This window comes from Leptonotus elevatus, chromosome 9, assembly GCF_054856555.1.
Source record: "Leptonotus elevatus isolate MCC_2025b chromosome 9, RoL_Lele_1.0, whole genome shotgun sequence".
NCBI lineage: Eukaryota > Metazoa > Chordata > Actinopteri > Syngnathiformes > Syngnathidae > Leptonotus > Leptonotus elevatus.
Window position 1 is genome coordinate 14,787,093 of NC_141247.1, and position 19,021 is coordinate 14,806,113.

The 19,021-nt window shown below is 39.5% G+C and overlaps 3 protein-coding genes across 5 annotated transcripts; 1 reads left to right on the forward strand and 2 right to left on the reverse strand.

Annotated features, from left to right (window-relative positions):
* Nucleotides 1-283: 283 nt before the first annotated feature.
* On the reverse strand, nt 284-10,607 carry LOC147168501 (protein FAM53C-like). Its single transcript, XM_086084039.1, has 5 exons — nt 10,567-10,607; nt 8,193-8,381; nt 6,683-6,743; nt 5,822-6,612; nt 284-2,963 (listed from the first exon to the last, which is right to left on the reverse strand). The coding sequence occupies exons 2-5, from the start codon at nt 8,268-8,270 to the stop codon at nt 2,721-2,723; spliced, it is 1,173 nt and encodes a 390-aa protein (XP_085940165.1). The 5' UTR covers nt 8,271-8,381; nt 10,567-10,607; the 3' UTR covers nt 284-2,720.
* Nucleotides 10,608-10,857: 250 nt separating this feature from the next.
* LOC147168502 (5-phosphohydroxy-L-lysine phospho-lyase-like) lies at nt 10,858-14,266 on the forward strand. Of its 3 annotated transcripts, XM_086084672.1 has the most exons (14): nt 10,858-11,040; nt 11,146-11,179; nt 11,251-11,369; nt 11,469-11,628; nt 11,901-11,975; nt 12,047-12,134; nt 12,213-12,329; nt 12,416-12,498; nt 12,566-12,791; nt 12,860-13,014; nt 13,128-13,217; nt 13,407-13,540; nt 13,611-13,651; nt 14,106-14,266. In XM_086084672.1, exons 2-13 carry the CDS (start codon nt 11,160-11,162, stop codon nt 13,649-13,651), a joined length of 1,308 nt encoding a protein of 435 aa, XP_085940798.1. In that variant the 5' UTR covers nt 10,858-11,040; nt 11,146-11,159; the 3' UTR covers nt 14,106-14,266. The 3 variants fall into 3 exon arrangements, with proteins under 3 accessions (XP_085940798.1, XP_085940797.1, XP_085940799.1); XM_086084671.1 differs by having other exon boundaries at nt 10,858-11,179; XM_086084673.1 differs by lacking the exon at nt 11,146-11,179.
* Nucleotides 14,267-14,512: 246 nt separating this feature from the next.
* Nucleotides 14,513-18,003, reverse strand: hnrnpaba (heterogeneous nuclear ribonucleoprotein A/Ba). The gene is made up of 9 exons (XM_086084674.1): nt 17,843-18,003; nt 17,271-17,452; nt 16,746-16,914; nt 16,499-16,657; nt 16,283-16,414; nt 16,110-16,206; nt 15,855-16,022; nt 15,668-15,750; nt 14,513-15,263 (listed from the first exon to the last, which is right to left on the reverse strand). The coding sequence occupies exons 2-8, from the start codon at nt 17,435-17,437 to the stop codon at nt 15,683-15,685; spliced, it is 960 nt and encodes a 319-aa protein (XP_085940800.1). The 5' UTR covers nt 17,438-17,452; nt 17,843-18,003; the 3' UTR covers nt 14,513-15,263; nt 15,668-15,682.
* Between the last annotated feature and the right edge of the window lie 1,018 nt (nt 18,004-19,021).

Here is a 19,021-nt window from a genome sequence, read left to right on the forward strand (position 1 = left end):
AAGTCTGAAAATTAAAACAGCCAACTAGCATGAGAGAATAGTTGTAAAGGTCTGGCTTTATCTGTAGTGTCCACGTTTGTTCCTTTTTTTACTATATAAGAGGTAAAATAGTTAAAGATCTAACAAAAGTGCAGAGTCAAAAATTCTTCCTTTACAACAATATTCACTTTTGATTGACAGGCAGAGTGGAATAATGCAAGTTTATTATAGTGAAGCAGTGCTTTGCATCATACTGAAAGGTATTGTCATGTTTATTGAGCTACATATCACACAGACATTTTTGTCATTCTCTATCAAATTTTATTGGTACATAAATTGTGCAATATATTCATAACCAGAATATTTCCATCAGAAAACGTATGCAAAATCAATCATCTCTGAAAGGCCACCAAAATTCATCTGTATCATTCACTCACATCCACACTGACTCGGGTTCCATTCGCTTCACGATCCATTACATTGTGCCATATTGTTTGTAATGGGCTTGCTGCAGCATTAGTAATTCAACAAGCTAGTCAAGTGCATAACATACCCACTCCGAAGGATCTGAATCAGCACAAAATGAAATTGTGAAATTCATAAAGCTATATGTTGAGTTTAAGGCGTGATCCAATTACAGCGTCGTCTGCATTGTCGTTATCAACCAACTAAAAAGAAGCCACTGAGATGGAAGATAAATGAGTTCAAACATTCGGAGATTTATATTAACTGTTTCATCTACAGTGGGAGGGGCACTTAGAGGTGTTCCAGACTTGTCAAATTGGAAGGCATCTCATCAGACGTGAATACATGTGAGGGGCATGTAAAAACTCTGAACATGGATAAATGGACAAAGGGGATTACTCATTAAAAAATACTCATAACATACTGAAAGACTAAAAATATTTGTCGTGAATGGGAGCTGTATCTCGGAATGTATCATGTGGAGCCTCCATGTACAGCTAATGAGGATATGTCCTCAGGTCATATCATCACATCAGAGGCCGACTTCACAATTTAACACTGTTTTAACTTCCATCAACTGGAATATTGACAAAGCTTCCTTATACAGTATATGCAGGAGAGGAGACTGTTTGCAGTCTTCTCATGAGGGTCATCGTTATAGATGCGATTTATTGTCAGAGGCTAGAGTTATGCCTTACAGGGGGGGGGCCACATGCAAGGTTACACAATTATTCCAGTTTAGCTTTAGTGTATTCTCAGTGTGGACAATGTACCTACTGGTCAGAGAATTAAGTACACCATACAAGAACTGTACAAATAACTAATTTACTGCCATTGATGGTTATAAACATCAAAAAATCATTTGAACTATTTCTATTAGTTGTAACTTTTTTCCCCCATACTTTTGTTGAGTATGAAAACCTAGACTTTTTGTATTGTACATTTAGAACATATATAAAATTTGTGATTAATTGTTGAGTTAACTATTGAAGTCATGCGATTAATTACGATAAAAAAAATTACATTTGATGCCCCTAATTTTTAACAATCTAGAAAATTTTTAATCGTAATTAATCACATGACTTCACTAGTTAACTCACGATTAATCCCAAATTTTATATCTGTTCAAAATGTACAATAAAAAAACAGTTTCTAGGTTTCCATACTCTCGTTAACAAAAGTAGGGAGAAAAAAAAGTTAAACTAATAGTACAAATGATTTTTTTTACGTGTATAGCCGTCAATGGCAGTGTACTAGTTAATTTAACTTTGAGTATTATTTTTCCATCAAAGTGATTAGCATGTGTTGTGCTTCTGTTTCAACATACACTTGTCAGCTTTTAAGAATTACATCTTACCAGTAATACGGCAATTGAACAAGAGAATTATATCAGAATGCAAAACTGAATATTGTCTTTGTAAAGTAAAAAAATATTGATACAGCACTTGTACCGGTTCTCAATAGATTGTGCGGTGCATGACAGTTGTATAGTAGTGAGCATGTGCGGGGAGATCCAGGGTTCAAATAACAGCTCCCACATATTCAAGACGTATGTTAAGCTAATTGGTTACTTTTCATTGCCCATGGCTTAAAGGGGAAGTAACCCCCCACCCCAAAAAGACAATATGTTCTATGCAGCCCCACTACTCAAAATATATGAGTTAAGCAGAAAAATCCAGCCATTTTTATCCATCTCAGGGGGCGGCCATTTTGCCACTTGCTGTCAACTGAAGATGACATCAATGTAACAACCAATCACAGCGCAGCTTCACAAAACAATGAGCTGTGATTGGTCATTGGATTAAAGCGGCTGGATTTTGCTTCATAACTCATATTCCACAAATGTAATGTTAATCATGTTTCGACTAGTGAGGTCACATAAAACATATGATGAGTCATCAGGCCTGTTGCGCAACCTACTGGACAACTTTTCCAAAGAGTAAATTTTGTAGCGCTGGCAAAAACGTTTTGTACTGTGTTGAGCACCAGAAAAAAATACTACTAGTACTAAACATCCACATGGCAGCCCTACTTAAAATTAAATAATTTACCAGCAGAAGCCACAAATTGTCAATTTCACTTCGGAGTGCTGAAAAGGGAGGCACTATTACACTAAAGTTTTTTTTAACAGTAACTAGCTGGAGAGTGGTTTGTTTTTAGCTGCAAACTGCTTTGATCTCGAGTATATTCATAAGCCTGAGGCAGCGGGCGTGTACAAGTGTGCTTAACATAGTGAAAGAAGCTGAGACCACAGGAAGCAGAATTTTCCTCCATCGTCAGTTTTCTTCTATGAGGTTCAAGTCCAGTTCTGTGCAGTCTCGCTCAAACATCAAATGGGCCTCGGGCGTCGCAGTTCTTTTAATTGTATCGTCTTCATCCTCCTCCTCCTCCTCACTTTCACTCAGTGGTCTGATGCTGGCTCGACCCAGAAACTCCACAGGAGACGGAGCAGAGTTCTGGGAATGCACCAGAGCCATGCGAGCGCCTGAACCAGAGACGAGAGCCTCGCCATTGCCAATCTGGAGAAAGAGGCAAAATTGATATCAGGGTGACATACTCGGCCACCATTAACTCATTCACTGCCATTGACGGCTATAGACGTCAAAAATTTATTTGAACTATTTATATTAGCTGAAAGCCATGTCTAATATAGAACAATATTGCTTTGGCGCCATTTTGTGGCATCTTTGGGCCAATGAAGGTGCTTGATTTAGTTAAGACATAGCCTTGTCTAATAGGGGGGGGAGGGAGTGCTTTGCTGCCATCGTGTGGCATCTGTAAGTAATTACAAAGCTATTTTGATTGGTGCCAATTACTTGTGAGAATATTAACTATAGACATCAATGGCAGTGAATGAGTTAACCTAGATTTAGAACAGATATAAAATGTGTGATTAATTGTGAGTCAACTAGTGAAGTCATGCGATTAATTATGATTAAAATTTGTAATCGCCTGACGCTTCAAATTTGTAATAATGTTTCCTCTTTTTTTATTTTATTCATTTATTGCCATTGACGGCTATAAACGTCAAAAAATCATTTAAACTATTTTTATTAGTTCACCATTTTTTTCCACTTTCGTTGACAAGAGTATGAAAACCTAGATTTTTTTATCGTACATTTAGAACAGATATAAAATATGTGATTAATCATGAGTTAACTAGTGAAGTCATGCGATTAGTTACAAGCTCATACCTGCCTCCATAGTTCTTAAGCCGCTCCACTTGAACTAAGGCTAATGGTCCAGTTAAACAGCCCCAAAGCATGATTCTACCCCCACAATCAAACTTTTCCCAACAAACATACCATTTAGAAGAAATTAAACTTCTTTTTTTTTTGTAGTTTCAAAATTATGCAAAACCACACGTGAACTCGCTAACACGTGGGAAAATGCGTTATTGGTCCGATGAAAGTAGAACAGCTGTAATCTTTTTTCTGACTCCTATTTCACATTACAGTTTGAATGTGATTAGCCAATTCTGAACACAACAGAGGGGGTGTGCACAGTTGTGCAATCATATCATCTCAGTAAATTTTTTATATCTCCTCTCAAAAATATGTTTTTTTTTGTACAGGTTATGAAGCACAACAGCAGAAAAAGTTTGGAAATGATTTATCATTGTATCTTTATATATATACATATATATAAACTTGGCATTTGAAGGGGTGTGTAGACTTTTTATAGCCACTACGATTAGAGCTCCTCTACTATATCACATTTCATTGTTTGCTTCCCTGCTAAATTGCATGTGTTTAATACACGAAACCAGTTAAAAACAAAACACAACTGCAGTTTGCCACAGCACACGCCCAGACACAAGCAGACGTGTTGGTTACACCCCACCTCTTAAAAAAAATAAAAAATAAAATAAATAAAAAGAGCTCGTATCTACACAGACACCCCAATACAGTATTTTTAATTTTGTACTAACAATTTTTCTTCTTGCGTCCAAATACATTTACAATGTGTTTTAAAAAGTGCATTTGAGTATGCTAAAGTAATTCTATGGTCTCTCTATAATCGCCGATTTTCATCTTTTGTGGCGGGTCTGGAACCTATCCCTTTCCGATAAACTGGGGTTAAAAGGTGTGCTTGTGTATGTGGACTCAAAGTATGTTCATTTATTTTTATTTTTTATTTTTTTATTAACAGCACCACGCCAATGGATCAGGTATGGCAAAAAAGATAAATTAGACAAGCATCATTAAACTGGAACGCTATTAGCATAAAGCTGCAGCGTAGGGCAAAAGTAGTACACATGTATTGCATTATGTTTATAGCAACTATAAAGAGGAATGAATGTGCATCATATTTTTTAGGGCGGGGTTTAAAAAAATTACGAATCGATATTGAATAAATTTTCTCTTTGGCCTGATATCGATTCATCGATTATTTTAATATCCCTTTTACCCATAAATTCATAAGAAAAACAGAATTTTAAAGGCCATTTTTTGGTATCTTACTGTTTTCTTGAAATGTACTATTCACAGGAAGTATTTTCTTACATTTATGAAAAACCTGACTTATTGCACTTTAAGACAATTCAGAATACAGTATTTTTAATTTACATTTACAATTATTGTTATTATTTATATTATTATTATTGCTATTATTATTACTGTTATAATTATTATTTAGTTACAATTGTTGAATTAGAATCTCAATAAACTAAATCATTTAACCAGTTACTGCCGCTGCAAAATTTTATGCATGTGGTTTGTTTTTCATGCCCTTGGTATTTAAGAAGAATTGATGTCCCGTAATTAATGAATATCAGAGAAAATGTAAATTAATCTGAAAAAAATTGAAGTTGTGAATCGAAATTTAATCGATTGAGGAAATTAGAATTGATGCCCAGCCGTAATATATTGTTTTAACATGTTTTTTTCTTTCTGTACCCTCATGAGACGACCAAAGTGTGAGCCCTAAACTTGCTTCATTTTCAGCAAACCTTTTCCATTTTGCTCTGTTCATGAAGCGTCAAAGGGCTTAACTCATTCACCGCCATAAATTCATTAAAAAATAAATAAAAATTAGGAGTGACAAGCAATAAAAAAATGTTTTATTGTAATTGATCACATGACTTAACTAGTGAACTAATGATTAATCACAAATTTTATATCTTCTAAATGTACAATAAAAAATTATAGGTTTTCATACTCTTGTTAACAAAAACAAAAATTAATTTTTGACGTTTATAGCAGTCAATGGCAATGAATGAATAAAAAAATAAATAAAAAGAGTAAACATTATTACAAATTTGAAGCGTCAGGCGATTACAATTTTTAATCATAATTAATTCCACAAGTCATGCATGAAAGGCGCTGAAACTACCCGAGGCGATGATACCGGCATCGCCAAGCGCAAATAAGCTAACCTGTGTCATCTTGGTGAAGTTGAGCCCCGGCCTTGGGGCAGGTAACACATCTGGGTCGTGGCGCCTCTTCAAGCGAGGTTTGCGCATGTCGCACGGCTGCGAGTGGCATCGCGGCAGCGCTCGGTGCAGGTCGCGCCGAGAGCAGGATGGCGTGCTGCAGGCTGACGTCGGGGAAGGAGACAAAGCCGGGCACTCGGCGGCGGGGCGGCCGTAAGGCAGAGCAGGAACGTGGGCCGGCTGAGGGTGCTGGGACAACACCGAGGTGTTCAGAACTTGCAGAGGCGACAGGGAGTAGCGGCGGTGTAGCACAGAGCGACCGGCTAAGGGCGTCGGGGACGAGGAGCACGAGGACGGGGTGGCGAATGACGAAGAGCAGGCCGTTTTGGGCGAGTCGCACGGGTCCCACGGAAAGCTCCACGACAGCGGAGAGTCGGAAGATAACGCCAAGCTAAAGAAAGTAGGGCTCGAGGAGGAATGTAGAGAGGACGACTTATAGAAGGTCCTGGGGCCGCAAAGAGGCAACGAGCTGGCGACTGAGCCCAGATGAGACGTCCCGACGCTTTGGCTGGCGCGTTTGACCGCAGTCCACACTTTGGATGCACTCGGATGCCACGTGGAGCGGCACTGGGGCAGGTCCTCCGGGACAGACAGCGAGCGACAGTGGCGTTTTGGAGGCGGCGGTGGAGGGGAGCTCTGGAAAGCCGTCACGGAGACCTCAGTCCCATGGCGAGGTTTTGCCACTTGGTATGGCCGCGTGGAATCCAGTCCACATGTTGCAACCGGGTTTTTCTCTGGAAATACCAAGAGAAAATGTGACACGGGTCGTCAACAACCGCGCAAATATTATTTGGGTGAACTTGCCTTGCGTTGGTTTGCACGCACTCCAGGAAGTAGTGGGGCTGGAGCCTAAAGCAGGGAGTGTCTGAAAACACCAGACAAGTCATTTGAATGCCAAAACAAGTCCACAAAGCAATACAGAGTTGTGTTGGCAAGACGGCAATATGACATCATACCATAGCAGGTCCTGTGATTCATTCAACAACAAACATAAACATAAACTAGTGCACACTAAGGACGGGTATTTCACTGCATTTCATTGATTGAGTGAGGAGAAAAACGTCAGTTTGTGTAGATCTATACATGTACTAAACCCATTTTTATATTCAGCAGAGTAATGGACAGAGCTGGAGTAGTTTGAATTTGGGGATGGGAATCTTTGAATGTCTCACGATTCCGATTTTTGGGTCTGCGATTCGATTCAGAATCGATTTTCGGTCAAGAACGCTTTTTGTTTCAAAATGATTTGATTGACAATGATTTTTGCTTCAATCTATAGATGTGCAAGGAATTGTAATGAGCAACTCCAGTCTGACTCGCTAATGCTAACTTTTATCACTCAAAAGAACGGCTCCACACTGCAAAAAAACAACTTTTATTGGAATAACGTGATCGTGACTTTTTCCTTCTACTCTCTAATGTGGCTACAACTTAACAGTGAATCAGACCGCGTGGAACCACACACCTAAGTGGCCAAATCTTGTAAAACATGAACAGCGCTCCAAATAAAAGGCACACACAGACAAAGGCAAGACAGTATAAAATAATTTAAATAAAATCGATTTTGGGACATTAAAAATCGATTCTGAAACGTACTAAATGAGAATCCTTTTTTTTTGCACACTCAGAGTTTGAATGCAGCTCAACTGCACATGGATGACATCATGTTGTTGTTTGCAGCGCAACCTAATTGAGAGTGAATCAACATGCCAGTCTGTGTTGGTTGCTGTCAACAGCTACAACACTCAATTAATTAAGAACAAAACATGAACTGATTATTATGCCCAACCCTACAACACTACCTCTAAACGGGAAAGGCAGCTTTGATTGACTCTTCTTTCTTCCTTGTAATCCATCTACAATATGTTGAAAAAGGCAATGAATGGTGTTTATTTTGTACTTATAATGATTTTGTATTGTATTTTTAAAGGGGGCGTTGATGACGTGCTATGTTACCGGTTCATTGTTGTCCAAAGTAAAAACAGATGTTTAAATGTCCTATTTTGATTAAACACAGAAGATTATCAATCTTCTTTCATGTAAGACTACAGAAATCAGTGAACAATTACTGTTGATATACTGAAATCATAAGATCTGGACAATTTAAAAAAAAAAAGGCTTCCAACCCATTATTCGATTACTAAAATAGCTATCAATTAATTTGATAATCCATTTTTTTTTGACAGCTTTAATTAGAAGTGATAATTTTAAAATGCTCGCATTGTGATGTTTTTCCTACCTTGCTAAACAATTGTTAATAAATAGGATGTGAATAGATTAACATGGTCTTCATTAATATTTTACGTTTACGTACCACATTCACATTGAAAGCCTTGTGATAAGGTTCTTCCAAACTTTGCTTCCGGAGCTGCTCTGTGATGAGTGTCACCATAATGGTAGCGCTGATCCAGGAAGAGACATTTGTCAGACACCTGGCATGATTGATGCCGTGTGCCCTCCACACCTCATTTGGTTACACTGGTTATTACCATCTTCATTTCACCTGAAGGGAGATGAGAAACATCATTACTCTGGAGCACACACAGTTTTCAAGAGGCAATGTTAACTCATTCACTGCCAGTGACGGCTATCGACGTCATAAATTCATTTGAACTATTTCTATTAGTTTAACATTTTTTCCCCCACTTTTGTTAACAAGAGTATGAAAACCTAGATTATTTGTTTAACATTTAGAGCAGATATAAAATGTGTAATTAATCGTGAGCTAACGAGTGAACTCATGTGATTAATTACGAAAAAAAAAAATTTAAATGCCTGACGCCAAATTTTTTCTTTAAGAAAAATAAATAAAATAATTGTATTTAATTTTTCAACTTTTAATCTTTTTTTTTTAATTAAGAAACGATTATTAAAAATTAGGGGCGTCGGGCGATTACATTTTTTTATCGTAATTAATCGCATGACATCACTAGTTACCTCACAATTAATCACAAATTTTATATCTGTTCAAATACAATAAAAACATTCTAGGTTTTCATACTCTTGTTAACAAAAGTGGGGAAAATATTAAACTAATAAAAATGGTTAAAATGAATTTTTGACGTCTATAGCCGTCAATGGCAGTGAATGAGTTAATTTACCAGCAGTTGAACATAGTGCAGTTTTTGAGTATATTCCAATCTTGACAGTGTGAAAAGTTGGATAAAACTTATGAATCGCCAATAAGTGTCTACTGCACTCATGAAAGCCAAGAGTAGAAGTTCACGTTCACAAAAGCCAAAAGCACACATGGACACGAGGAGACCCAGAACAAAGAAACACTTCGCATTCCATCATGGTCACTTAGTATGTGAGAACTGCAAACCCTTATGACTCGCACAAACATCGCAAACCATAGTGAGCGCAATGAACATGCAGACCAAGTCCCAAGTGGAAAGCTTTTTTTTTGGGGGGGGGGGGGGTGAAAATGTGGCAGTCAAAGTTAGTTGGGTCAGCCTAAACAGATAACAGCAGTTGTGACTTGTGGAGAAACCCGAAGGGGGAGGGAGAGACGAAAAAGGGAGAGAATGGGGGAAGTGTGGGGAAAATGAATGGGGATAGGGGTTGGAAGCATGCCATAGAGTCTTTACAAGAGGTACAAAGGAATGATGACAAAGTATACAGCATTTGTAATACAAAGGCAATAAAAAACCACTTGGATGCATCTACATAAAAATAACACCATGTGTTTTCATTTAATAAGACATTTGTATGTATATTAACATGAATACGATCAAATAATTATCAAATCTGCAAACCTCTTTTAAAAAAAATGTTACCATGCCTTAACCAATAACTGTATTACAACCCAAACCATAATTGGGATTAAAACACAATATGTATTTTATGGGTTTGACAGCAGCCAGTAAATATGACAGCAAAGGTGATTCAAATTGTATTTGTTCTAGAAAGTACGCATTATGTTCCAAGTCCAGGTTAAAACTGCTGACAATATGCAACTGGTTGAATATGGTCTGACTCAATACTTAGTGTTGGCAGTCAGATGTGGCCTCGAGGGCCTTCCTCCAGAGGGTAAACGTGGTGCTACATGTCCAAAAAAAAAAAAGCAAGCAAGCAAGCCTTTTCACCAGAATCTAAGTAGTATGCAGACTAGACACTCACAAATAGGAGTAGACAGTAACTATCCGAACTAGTTTTACAAATAAATTGAAGTGCATCTAAAAAAAAATAATGGTACATCATGAATCTACAATGAATTGATTTAATAACGCGAATGACAGCACAGATGAGTTCATTTCTCTAACTTACGTTTTGCGTAGTTTTCTGCATCCCTTTTTGGGGGGGTCTTAATTGACATTAAACACTCAATCAAGACTAGGCAAATAATCGTCAGTCAAAATACAACTTCTTTGCATTAAAAAAAAAAAATCAGACACTGTCTATTGAGCAAAGTTAGCTCAGCAGCACGATGCAGCTCGTGCAACACAACTTAGCAGTCGCCTCTGCTAGCCAGCGAGTAGAATCACAAGAGTCCCTACTATTGACTTTACGTCATATTCTGCTCATTTATGTCGACTACTAGCTTGACATTGCACACAATTGCTGCTGTTATACTTGAGACAATATGACATGACGGAATAAGCACGTCCGGGTAGATACGGTCGCGTTGGCTAGCTTTACGCAGCTTATTTGCAAGCTAGCGTGCTACAGCTGTCTTGATGTATTACCTTCGTTCGGTGGTTCCTTAGCAACCGAAGCTGCACACAGTGCACCGGATGAGAAGAGCGAGGCGGAGTATTTATATAGCCTCTGGGCGATACCATTAAGAGGGGTAGACGCTGCTTCAAATGTCACCATTAGAGAACACCACAAACACTATTCTTATTGTAAACAATGTTTATAAACAGGATCATATTTATATTTATAAATATATTTGCTGGAGTTCTGTTCGTAGCCTCACAATAAACATTTACGCTGTACATATTCAAATTTTAAATAGACTCATCCATAAAGGGCTACAGCAGAAACGAAGGCGGAAATGTCGAAGCTGCGTACAGATTATATATATATATATAAATAGAATTTTAGCAAACAACCTATTATAATTCTGATACATGTTGTGTTTTTGCGCAGACATCTACAGTGACGTACATTTATAATGCAAGGAAAGCTGACTAATTTACCTCGTGTCTACTAGAGACGTAAGTTTACCTCAAGACTTGAACTAACTGAACCGTTCGGCTTTTCTTACACAGAATTATAATACTCTGCCCTGTAAAATATGGCTTCAAAACTACTCCGAAAAGAGGAAACTCTGGCAATGAGGAGTCGATTGATCGGGTAACTATACTCTTAAAAACAACATTCGACTGCTTACGTGTACTGTACTGTTCCATATTTGTTGCTTGCAGGCAATCGTGCAGACTTTTTTATTCAGACGATCCTGTCAAAATTGTACGGGCAAGGGGCCAATATCTTTTTGATGAGAACGACAAGCGGTATCTGGACTGCATCAGCAACGTTCATCATGGTAAAATATTTTATGCTTTGTAATGTTTTTAAAACTGCATGCCATGCTTGTGCCACCTAGTGGCAACGATGACTCAAACACACGGCTTTGCACTATTAGTGGGCCATTGCCACCCCAGTGTCACAAAGGCTGCAGCAGAACAAATGGATCTTCTGAACACCAACACAAGATTCCTGCACGACAATTTAGTCTTGTACGCAGACCGCCTGGCTGCCACCTTGCCCGAGAGACTGTCTGTCTTCTATTTTGTCAACTCTGGGTAGGTAACACTAAAGAAATAGGGATATCAGCTTTTGGGGGGGAACTTTCAAGATCATCCCAAACAGCACTGTACCTTTTTGCACAATTTGCTGTTTCCTCTCCGAACAGCAAAATGATGTACCTTTCTGTAACTCAGGGTTCGAACCAAACCCTGAATCGCATGATTAACTCCCACTCTAACCGAACTAGTAAATTTTAGATTGAACTTCAGCAAATTGTGCAAAAGGTGCAGTACATTTGACCCAAAAGCTCGACGTGTTCTTGTGACAGCTCCGAGGCCAATGATCTTGCACTACGCTTGGCTCAGCAATACACTCAACACGAGGATGTCATCGTGCTTGACCAGTGAGGATTTCCCTACAACAAATCACATTCATTTGTTCACTGTGACTCATCAGCGTCAAATCTCCTTTTAGTGCATACCACGGTCATTTAGTGTCCCTCATCGACATCAGTCCATACAAGTTCCGGAAATTGAATGGACAAAAAGAATGGGTTCACGTGGTGTGTAAATATTTGGTTGCACAAAATGCTAAAATGTGTTTCTGTGTTGTTAAATACTGTAATGTTTCACTGTGTCAGGCACCCTTACCAGACACTTACAGAGGTATGTACAAAGAGGATGAGCCAAATCCAGGTCAAGCTTATGCAGACACAGTCAAGGACTTAATAGAGGAGGTGCACAAGAAAGGTCGCAAGGTGATATGAGAAAAAGGAAAACAAGTCACCGGGAGGCATGTAACAATCATGCAACAAAGTAACACACTTTTGCCCGTTTTCCACAGATATCGGCCTTCTTTGCCGAATCAATGCCAAGTGTGGGAGGACAAATCATTCTGCCACAGGGATACTCGGCCAAAGTTGCAGAGTAAGTTTTGTTTCGTTGATGCACAGTATGTCATTAGCACAAGATTGCACACTTTTGTTTTCCACAGATATGTGCACTCAGCAGGCGGGGTGTTTGTGGCAGATGAGGTGCAGACCGGCTTCGGACGTGTGGGTAGTCACTTTTGGGCTTTTCAGTTGCAAGGAGCAGAATTTTGTCCCGACATAGTGACCATGGGCAAGCCAATGGGGAACGGGCATCCAATTTCGTGCGTGGCAACTACAGCAGAAATAGCTCAAGCTTTCACCGGCAATGGAGTGGAGTACTTTAACACGGTAACTATAATTTAATAGCATTCGATTCATTAGAATTCTAATTTCATGCCGTTGCGCATTTTACACAGTTTGGAGGGAACCCCGTGTCCTGTGCAATTGGTTTAGCCGTCCTTGATGTGATAGACAAAGAGGACCTGAGAGGGAATGCCAAAAGGGTCGGAGCACATCTGAAAGATTTGTTCAGCAAGCTGAAAAGCCGACATAAAATTATTGGAGATGTTAGGTAAAACGGACAAGAACGGTTATTGTTAGCTTAACCATATTTATGGTTGGCTAATCTCATATTCTCAAAACCTGGTGTAAAAGGCATTAAACGGTAGCGGTGCTGTATTACAGGGGCGCCGGACTTTTTGTGGGAGTTGAGCTGGTAGAAGACAGAGAACTGAAGACACCTGCCACCAAATCCGCAGCACAGGTGACGAAAAGGTATAAATGCCAGATACAGCATACACAAGTACCAGGGCTAGTCACAAGCTATTTATATAAACGTAGTGAGTTGGATTTTCAAGAAAACGTCATACATTTGAGCTATTTTTGTTTATGTATTTACCCAAACGTACCTTTAGTTGCTCCATTTAAAATAAATTGATTGACCAATTTTCTGCTCTCATTCAGGCTCAAAGTGGAGGATCGAATCTGTGTCAGTACCGATGGGCCCTGGGAAAGCGTCTTGAAGTTTAAACCGCCCATGTGCTTCAATATGGAGAATGCTGAGCTGGTGGTGCGGTGCATTGATCGCATACTCACAGGTTCATATCAGCATAACGAACATTGAACTTAACTGAACTACACCCTCAACAAAATTTGTACTTTTTCTAGACATGGAAGCCAATGTGAAGCTGGAAAAGGAAGACATCTAGGTTTGTTGATCCTGTAGAAAATGTTTTAATTTAAATCAGACATTGTCAGACTGTCACATTCATTAAGTTCAGAGGTAGAGATGATCTATCATCTGACAGATATAGCACGTTCAATCATTTCACACATTGCTATTGTCTGATGCTCTACAGGGTGTACAAGTTTCCATACATAGGGATATTTATAATGTATACATTTGTTATATTTCAAGTATCCATAGGTATACAAACCTTAAATATGTGCAACATATTGTAATTTGTTTCCAATACCTTAGATATTAAGTACTAACCCTTTGTATGTTTATTTCGTTTCATGCATCATCGGTATACAAACCCCTATGTATGGAAACTTATGGCCCACCCTGCATTTAGGAAATTTCAAATCAGAGGCAACTTAGTGTGGTTACACTACTGTTATCCTGTACTCTTAAGTAAACATTCATTTTTGTGCCAATAGGTATTATGCACCATTTTGCAAGACGGAAAGGAGTAGATTCAATCCATCTGGAGTACATACCTAAAGACAGTTCTACAATCTTTACTGCTCTGATATGTAACCTGTGCATTTTTTAAGTGAACATACGTTCTTTTCAATAAATTTGCAATACTGTGTCAAAATACTCTTCCTAAAATCAATACACATGTTAAAGATTAGCACTTACCAGACCACACACACTATGTTCGTTCAAGTATCCCAGTTCCACATCTAGTGGGTTGAATATTAACACTGCAGGTGGCGAAGCCCTCTCCCGCAGCTTCCCAAAGAGGCATCCGCCGCGATGATTACTCCGGGTATATCGAGCAAGCCATTTAACAGTACAAGACATTTAACATTAACTTTACAAATAATAACAAATAGATCCATTTGTAATATAAACCAAAAGTTTATTTCTACCAATTTGCCCAAGACACTAGAGGAATGAGTATCCAGTGAGAGAGAGGGGGTACCCTCTTACATTTAACAGGCTTGCGTTGAGTTGTATTACACTAGTAAAGCCACTTAAAATTGCAGACACGATCGGGGAAGATCTCCATAAAACCAAAAATAAAATGAAACAAAAGAACACAACAAAAAAAACAAAAAACAAATGCTGGTTGTCTTACTCTACTAGGCCATCTGCAAATTCTTTTAACATGCTTACAAATTTACCCTTTGATTAGTTTCAATCCCTTGAATTTGTCTCACCCCACATCCGAAGCCATGCAACTTGCATCCAACAGTCAGCACGGGAGTACACAACTAAAGATTCTAGAAACACTGAAAAAAGAAAAAAAGAAAAGAAAAAAAACTAAATTGTTTTATTTGTGAGCTTTAAAAGCTCTTGCTCCGGTTTGTAAATCCAGTAGACATGTAAAAATACAACCATAACAATAACATTAGATTCAAAAAGGTACCAAAAAGTACAGTAAAAATAACACTTCCATCACTGGAAATGTAAATGGACACAAAACAATATAAAATAAAAAGTGGAAAAGTGACATTTGCTTCCCCAATTCCTCACTTGATCTGTACAAATGGAGCATGAGTCCAAATTTCTGCCAACTCCAAAGGAAAAGCCAGAGCCCATGTTCGCTGTGGTCAGACCATGGATCTCTTTTCTTATTTACGTTAGACCTTAAGAGAAAAACACGTTGCTTAACGTTACTGAGAATAAACCAAACGTGGAAAGCAGTTACAGAAAGACAAACAGGTGCATGAATGAGTTAATAAACAAGTCAGTGAATGAACAAAGACTTTTCGGGGGTGAACAAAACCGGAAGCAATTACACCAAGGTGAAACGTCCTATTCTCAACCACCACCAGCTCAACCCTTATCGATCAAGTAGTGTTTGTAGGGATGCATCTTAAGATGATAGGTGGAATGGATCCAGACCCCATCAAACAATCTACACTAGACCCCACCACAATGTTGGAATGGAATTTGAATAGATGGAGGTCTTTGGGGGGGAATCAAGAAGGCACCAATGGTAAGAGGAGCTATAGTCTCATACTACCACGGATGATGCAAAAATGCATACCTGCACTACGTGTGATCAGTATGGCTTGTAGCTACTCGGGTGGCCACGTCTTGGAGTTTTCCCATAGCTTGTATTGCCCTGGTCTGGAGGACAAGAGAAAAAGGGACTTGAGTTCTGTACAACATGGAGGACCAAGAAAATAAGCTTCTCCCATTCGCGCTTTCCGTCGGGGGCGCTTATCGCTTACTGTAATCGTAGCCACCCCCATAGCCGTAATAACCAGCAGAGTAGTCATATCCTCCATAGCCGCCATATCCTCCATAGTTTTGCTGTCCGTAGCCTCCATAGTTCTGGTTGTAACCACCTTGGCCCCAGTTGTTATAGTAACCGCCTTGATTCCAGTTCTGGCCCTGGCCTAGAAAAACAAAATGTAGCCATGGTTCCAACTCTTCTACATAAAAGCACAGACCTGCAAATAATCCTTTCTTGGATAAGCACTTACCTCCACGGCCCCTGCCACGCGCACCGCCGTATCCTCCGCGAGCGCCATACTGCTGCTGCTGGTACACCTCTTTGGGTTGGGCTATTTTAATTTCACACTGAAACACAACACACAACCATCGGTAAATCAGAGGCAGCGCCATTAGACGTGAAAGAAAAACGATATTTGCGCACCTTGCTCCCACCAACTGTGTGATACTTTTTCTCCATGACTTTTTTGACATGAGTCTCATCTTGAAAGGTGATGAATACAAAACCCCTCCTCTTTTCACTCTTTGGATCTTGGGGAAGCTCAATTGTCTCAATCTATTTAAAAATAAGGCAAAAATTAGGACTTTTGGATTTCATCAGCTAATTCTATTGTGTGGCAGTATCAATGTAATATCCTACCTCTCCATATGCTTTGAAGTAGTCCTCAATAACCTCCTTTGCCGTGTCTGGGTTAAGCCCCCCTACAAAGATTTTCTTGACTGGATCTTTCTTCATGGCCATAGCTTTCTTAGGGTCAATCTGTCGCCCATCCAGCCTGTGTTCTTTCTGGTCAAGAACCTAAAAAAAAAGAGGAGGAGGGGGGTCAGAACATATTGCATGCATCAAGTGTGCAAACCAATTCAACTTTATTGTGACCACCACTGACCTTATCTACGCTGACTGCATCTTTGAAAAGAATGAAACCAAATCCTCGGGACCTGCCCGTTTGCTGGTCAATTTTGATGGTGCAGTCTGACACCTCGCCAAACTTGGAGAAGTAATCTTTAAGATCCTTCTTGGTTGTGTCCCAGCTAAGGCCACCAACAAACATTTTCCTAAATGCAAGAGAAAAATTGGGTCATTTGATGCAGGCGCCCCCCACTAGGGCTACTTTGACGCTCAGTGTGGCTTGGGGGGGGGATGGTAATAGTGAGCATACACTGTTGGAGAACATCCGTTTACACAAGTACATGGTTGGTTTTATTAGCTAATAATTGTAAAGGTGATATAATCATGGAGGATCTCGTATGCAGTTCTGCTAAAACATTTCGTGATGGCTTAGCCTTGCGCACTGCGCCCATCCCCCACTCACACTGCACATGGCGCCAACAAAGGCCGATTGAACAAAGAAACACGGCAACGGACCTAAGTGACCAAATAAATAAATTCAAGATTATATTTTAATACTCACCCTGCATCTTCTTCGCCTTTACTTGCGTCGATTTGACCACCCTCCGAGCCGCCGTTCTGAGAATCGTCGGCCCCAGCGATCGCTTCGGCCTGGCCGGCTTCACTAAAGTCATCGACTTCGTGGCCGTTTTCGGATGTCTCCATGTACTGTTGCTCGATTTCAGCCATGTTGTGATAATACACCTTAACACACACAAGGCAAAAAAAAACTTAAAGTACGCCGAGCGGGTTTCATAATTTGGCATGCAAACTAGTAGCCATTTGCTAATGCACACGCATTTCCCACCATTTTGACCGGCACGGTTTTCCTTCAACTTAACGGTCAGTTACACTGCCATTTGTTTGCACGGCATAATTACTACCATGTTTACCGCATTTATGAAACACATTAGGCAGAACATCAGTTTCAAGAATATAAAACACAATCGAATGTTCTATTCATATTAACAGTTACGTAACGCGCAGTTAGGCCGCACAAGCCGCATCGCGGGGCCTAGCAATTACCGTATTTTCACATCAACTACTAACATTACAGCAATAGTAAAACGTAATGCTTTCGAAAAATCTACTTACTTGTTCGGTGGAAATTGTCAAAATGTAAAGTAAACTACGCAGATCCGCTAAATATGAAACCTGGGTGCTCTCTAAGATGGATTCTCCCACACGACGACGACTCGTGGTTGGTTTTTCTAGAGCCGGTGGGGAAGGAGGGGGGGGGGGGGGGCGGCTTTCAGATAGAGACGTAACCCGATTGGCCAATCATTGCTGCCAATCACAAGACTGGCCAATCAAGTACGCGGTGACTTCTTTTCATAACTATCACGCAAAATGACACGAACATGGTATATATTATAATATGTGGATGCGGGATTCTGTTCAGTCTATTCTGACCACGGTCCTCACGTCTGGACAATAATCGCATGGTACTTGTTACTGACTTATCATGTCCCAAACTAAAATTGTGTTTGTCATCGGCCCGCCCATGAATGAGACGGCAACTCCAAGATGGCTGCTCCTCCTAGCAACAGGAAGTGAAAGCCGGAGTGGTTTCATGTTTTCTTTGCATCTGTGGCAACTACATCTGTCGGCGACATTTTGAGTATCGTCCACTCGGCCATATTAGAAGAAGCGCACTCACAGATGTGTTACTTTTCGAGCTGAACCTGTACACTAGATAACACATGCTCACTTCTACGAAAGGCTTAACATCTCCATAGCAAACCCGGGTACACCAGCATCGTTTCTACCCCAAATAATATTTTTTAACAACATACCTTCGAAAGTGCTCTATAGATCTGGAAACGTGCGTCGCACGTGTAGCGTAGACGCTAGTTTGTGTGCGTTGAAATCGTATCAGTACAAGCAAGCACTGTGAACGTCTTTACGCAACAACCTCTTTCATGTCTGTGACGTAGACGTAATTAGAAACGTTTTTAAAAGACTAAATGATTTCTCTCCAAGAGGCAAATTTTGAATAGAAATGTCACTTTGAGGACATACGGAAGAAAACGTGACTTTAACTGTATCAATATTGCGTCCATTACAAAATAAATTAAGTAATTTTCTAAATTATTTACAAAATATATTATACAAGCTTTTTAATCTTCAAATTTGTGGTACTGAGAATAAGCGGTTCAGAAAATGAATGAATGGATGGATGTCACGAGCAATTTTAACATATTTACACATCTACTAATGTGATAACTATTTTCCTTGAAACTAAACTACCATATTAATAAAATAAAATATAAG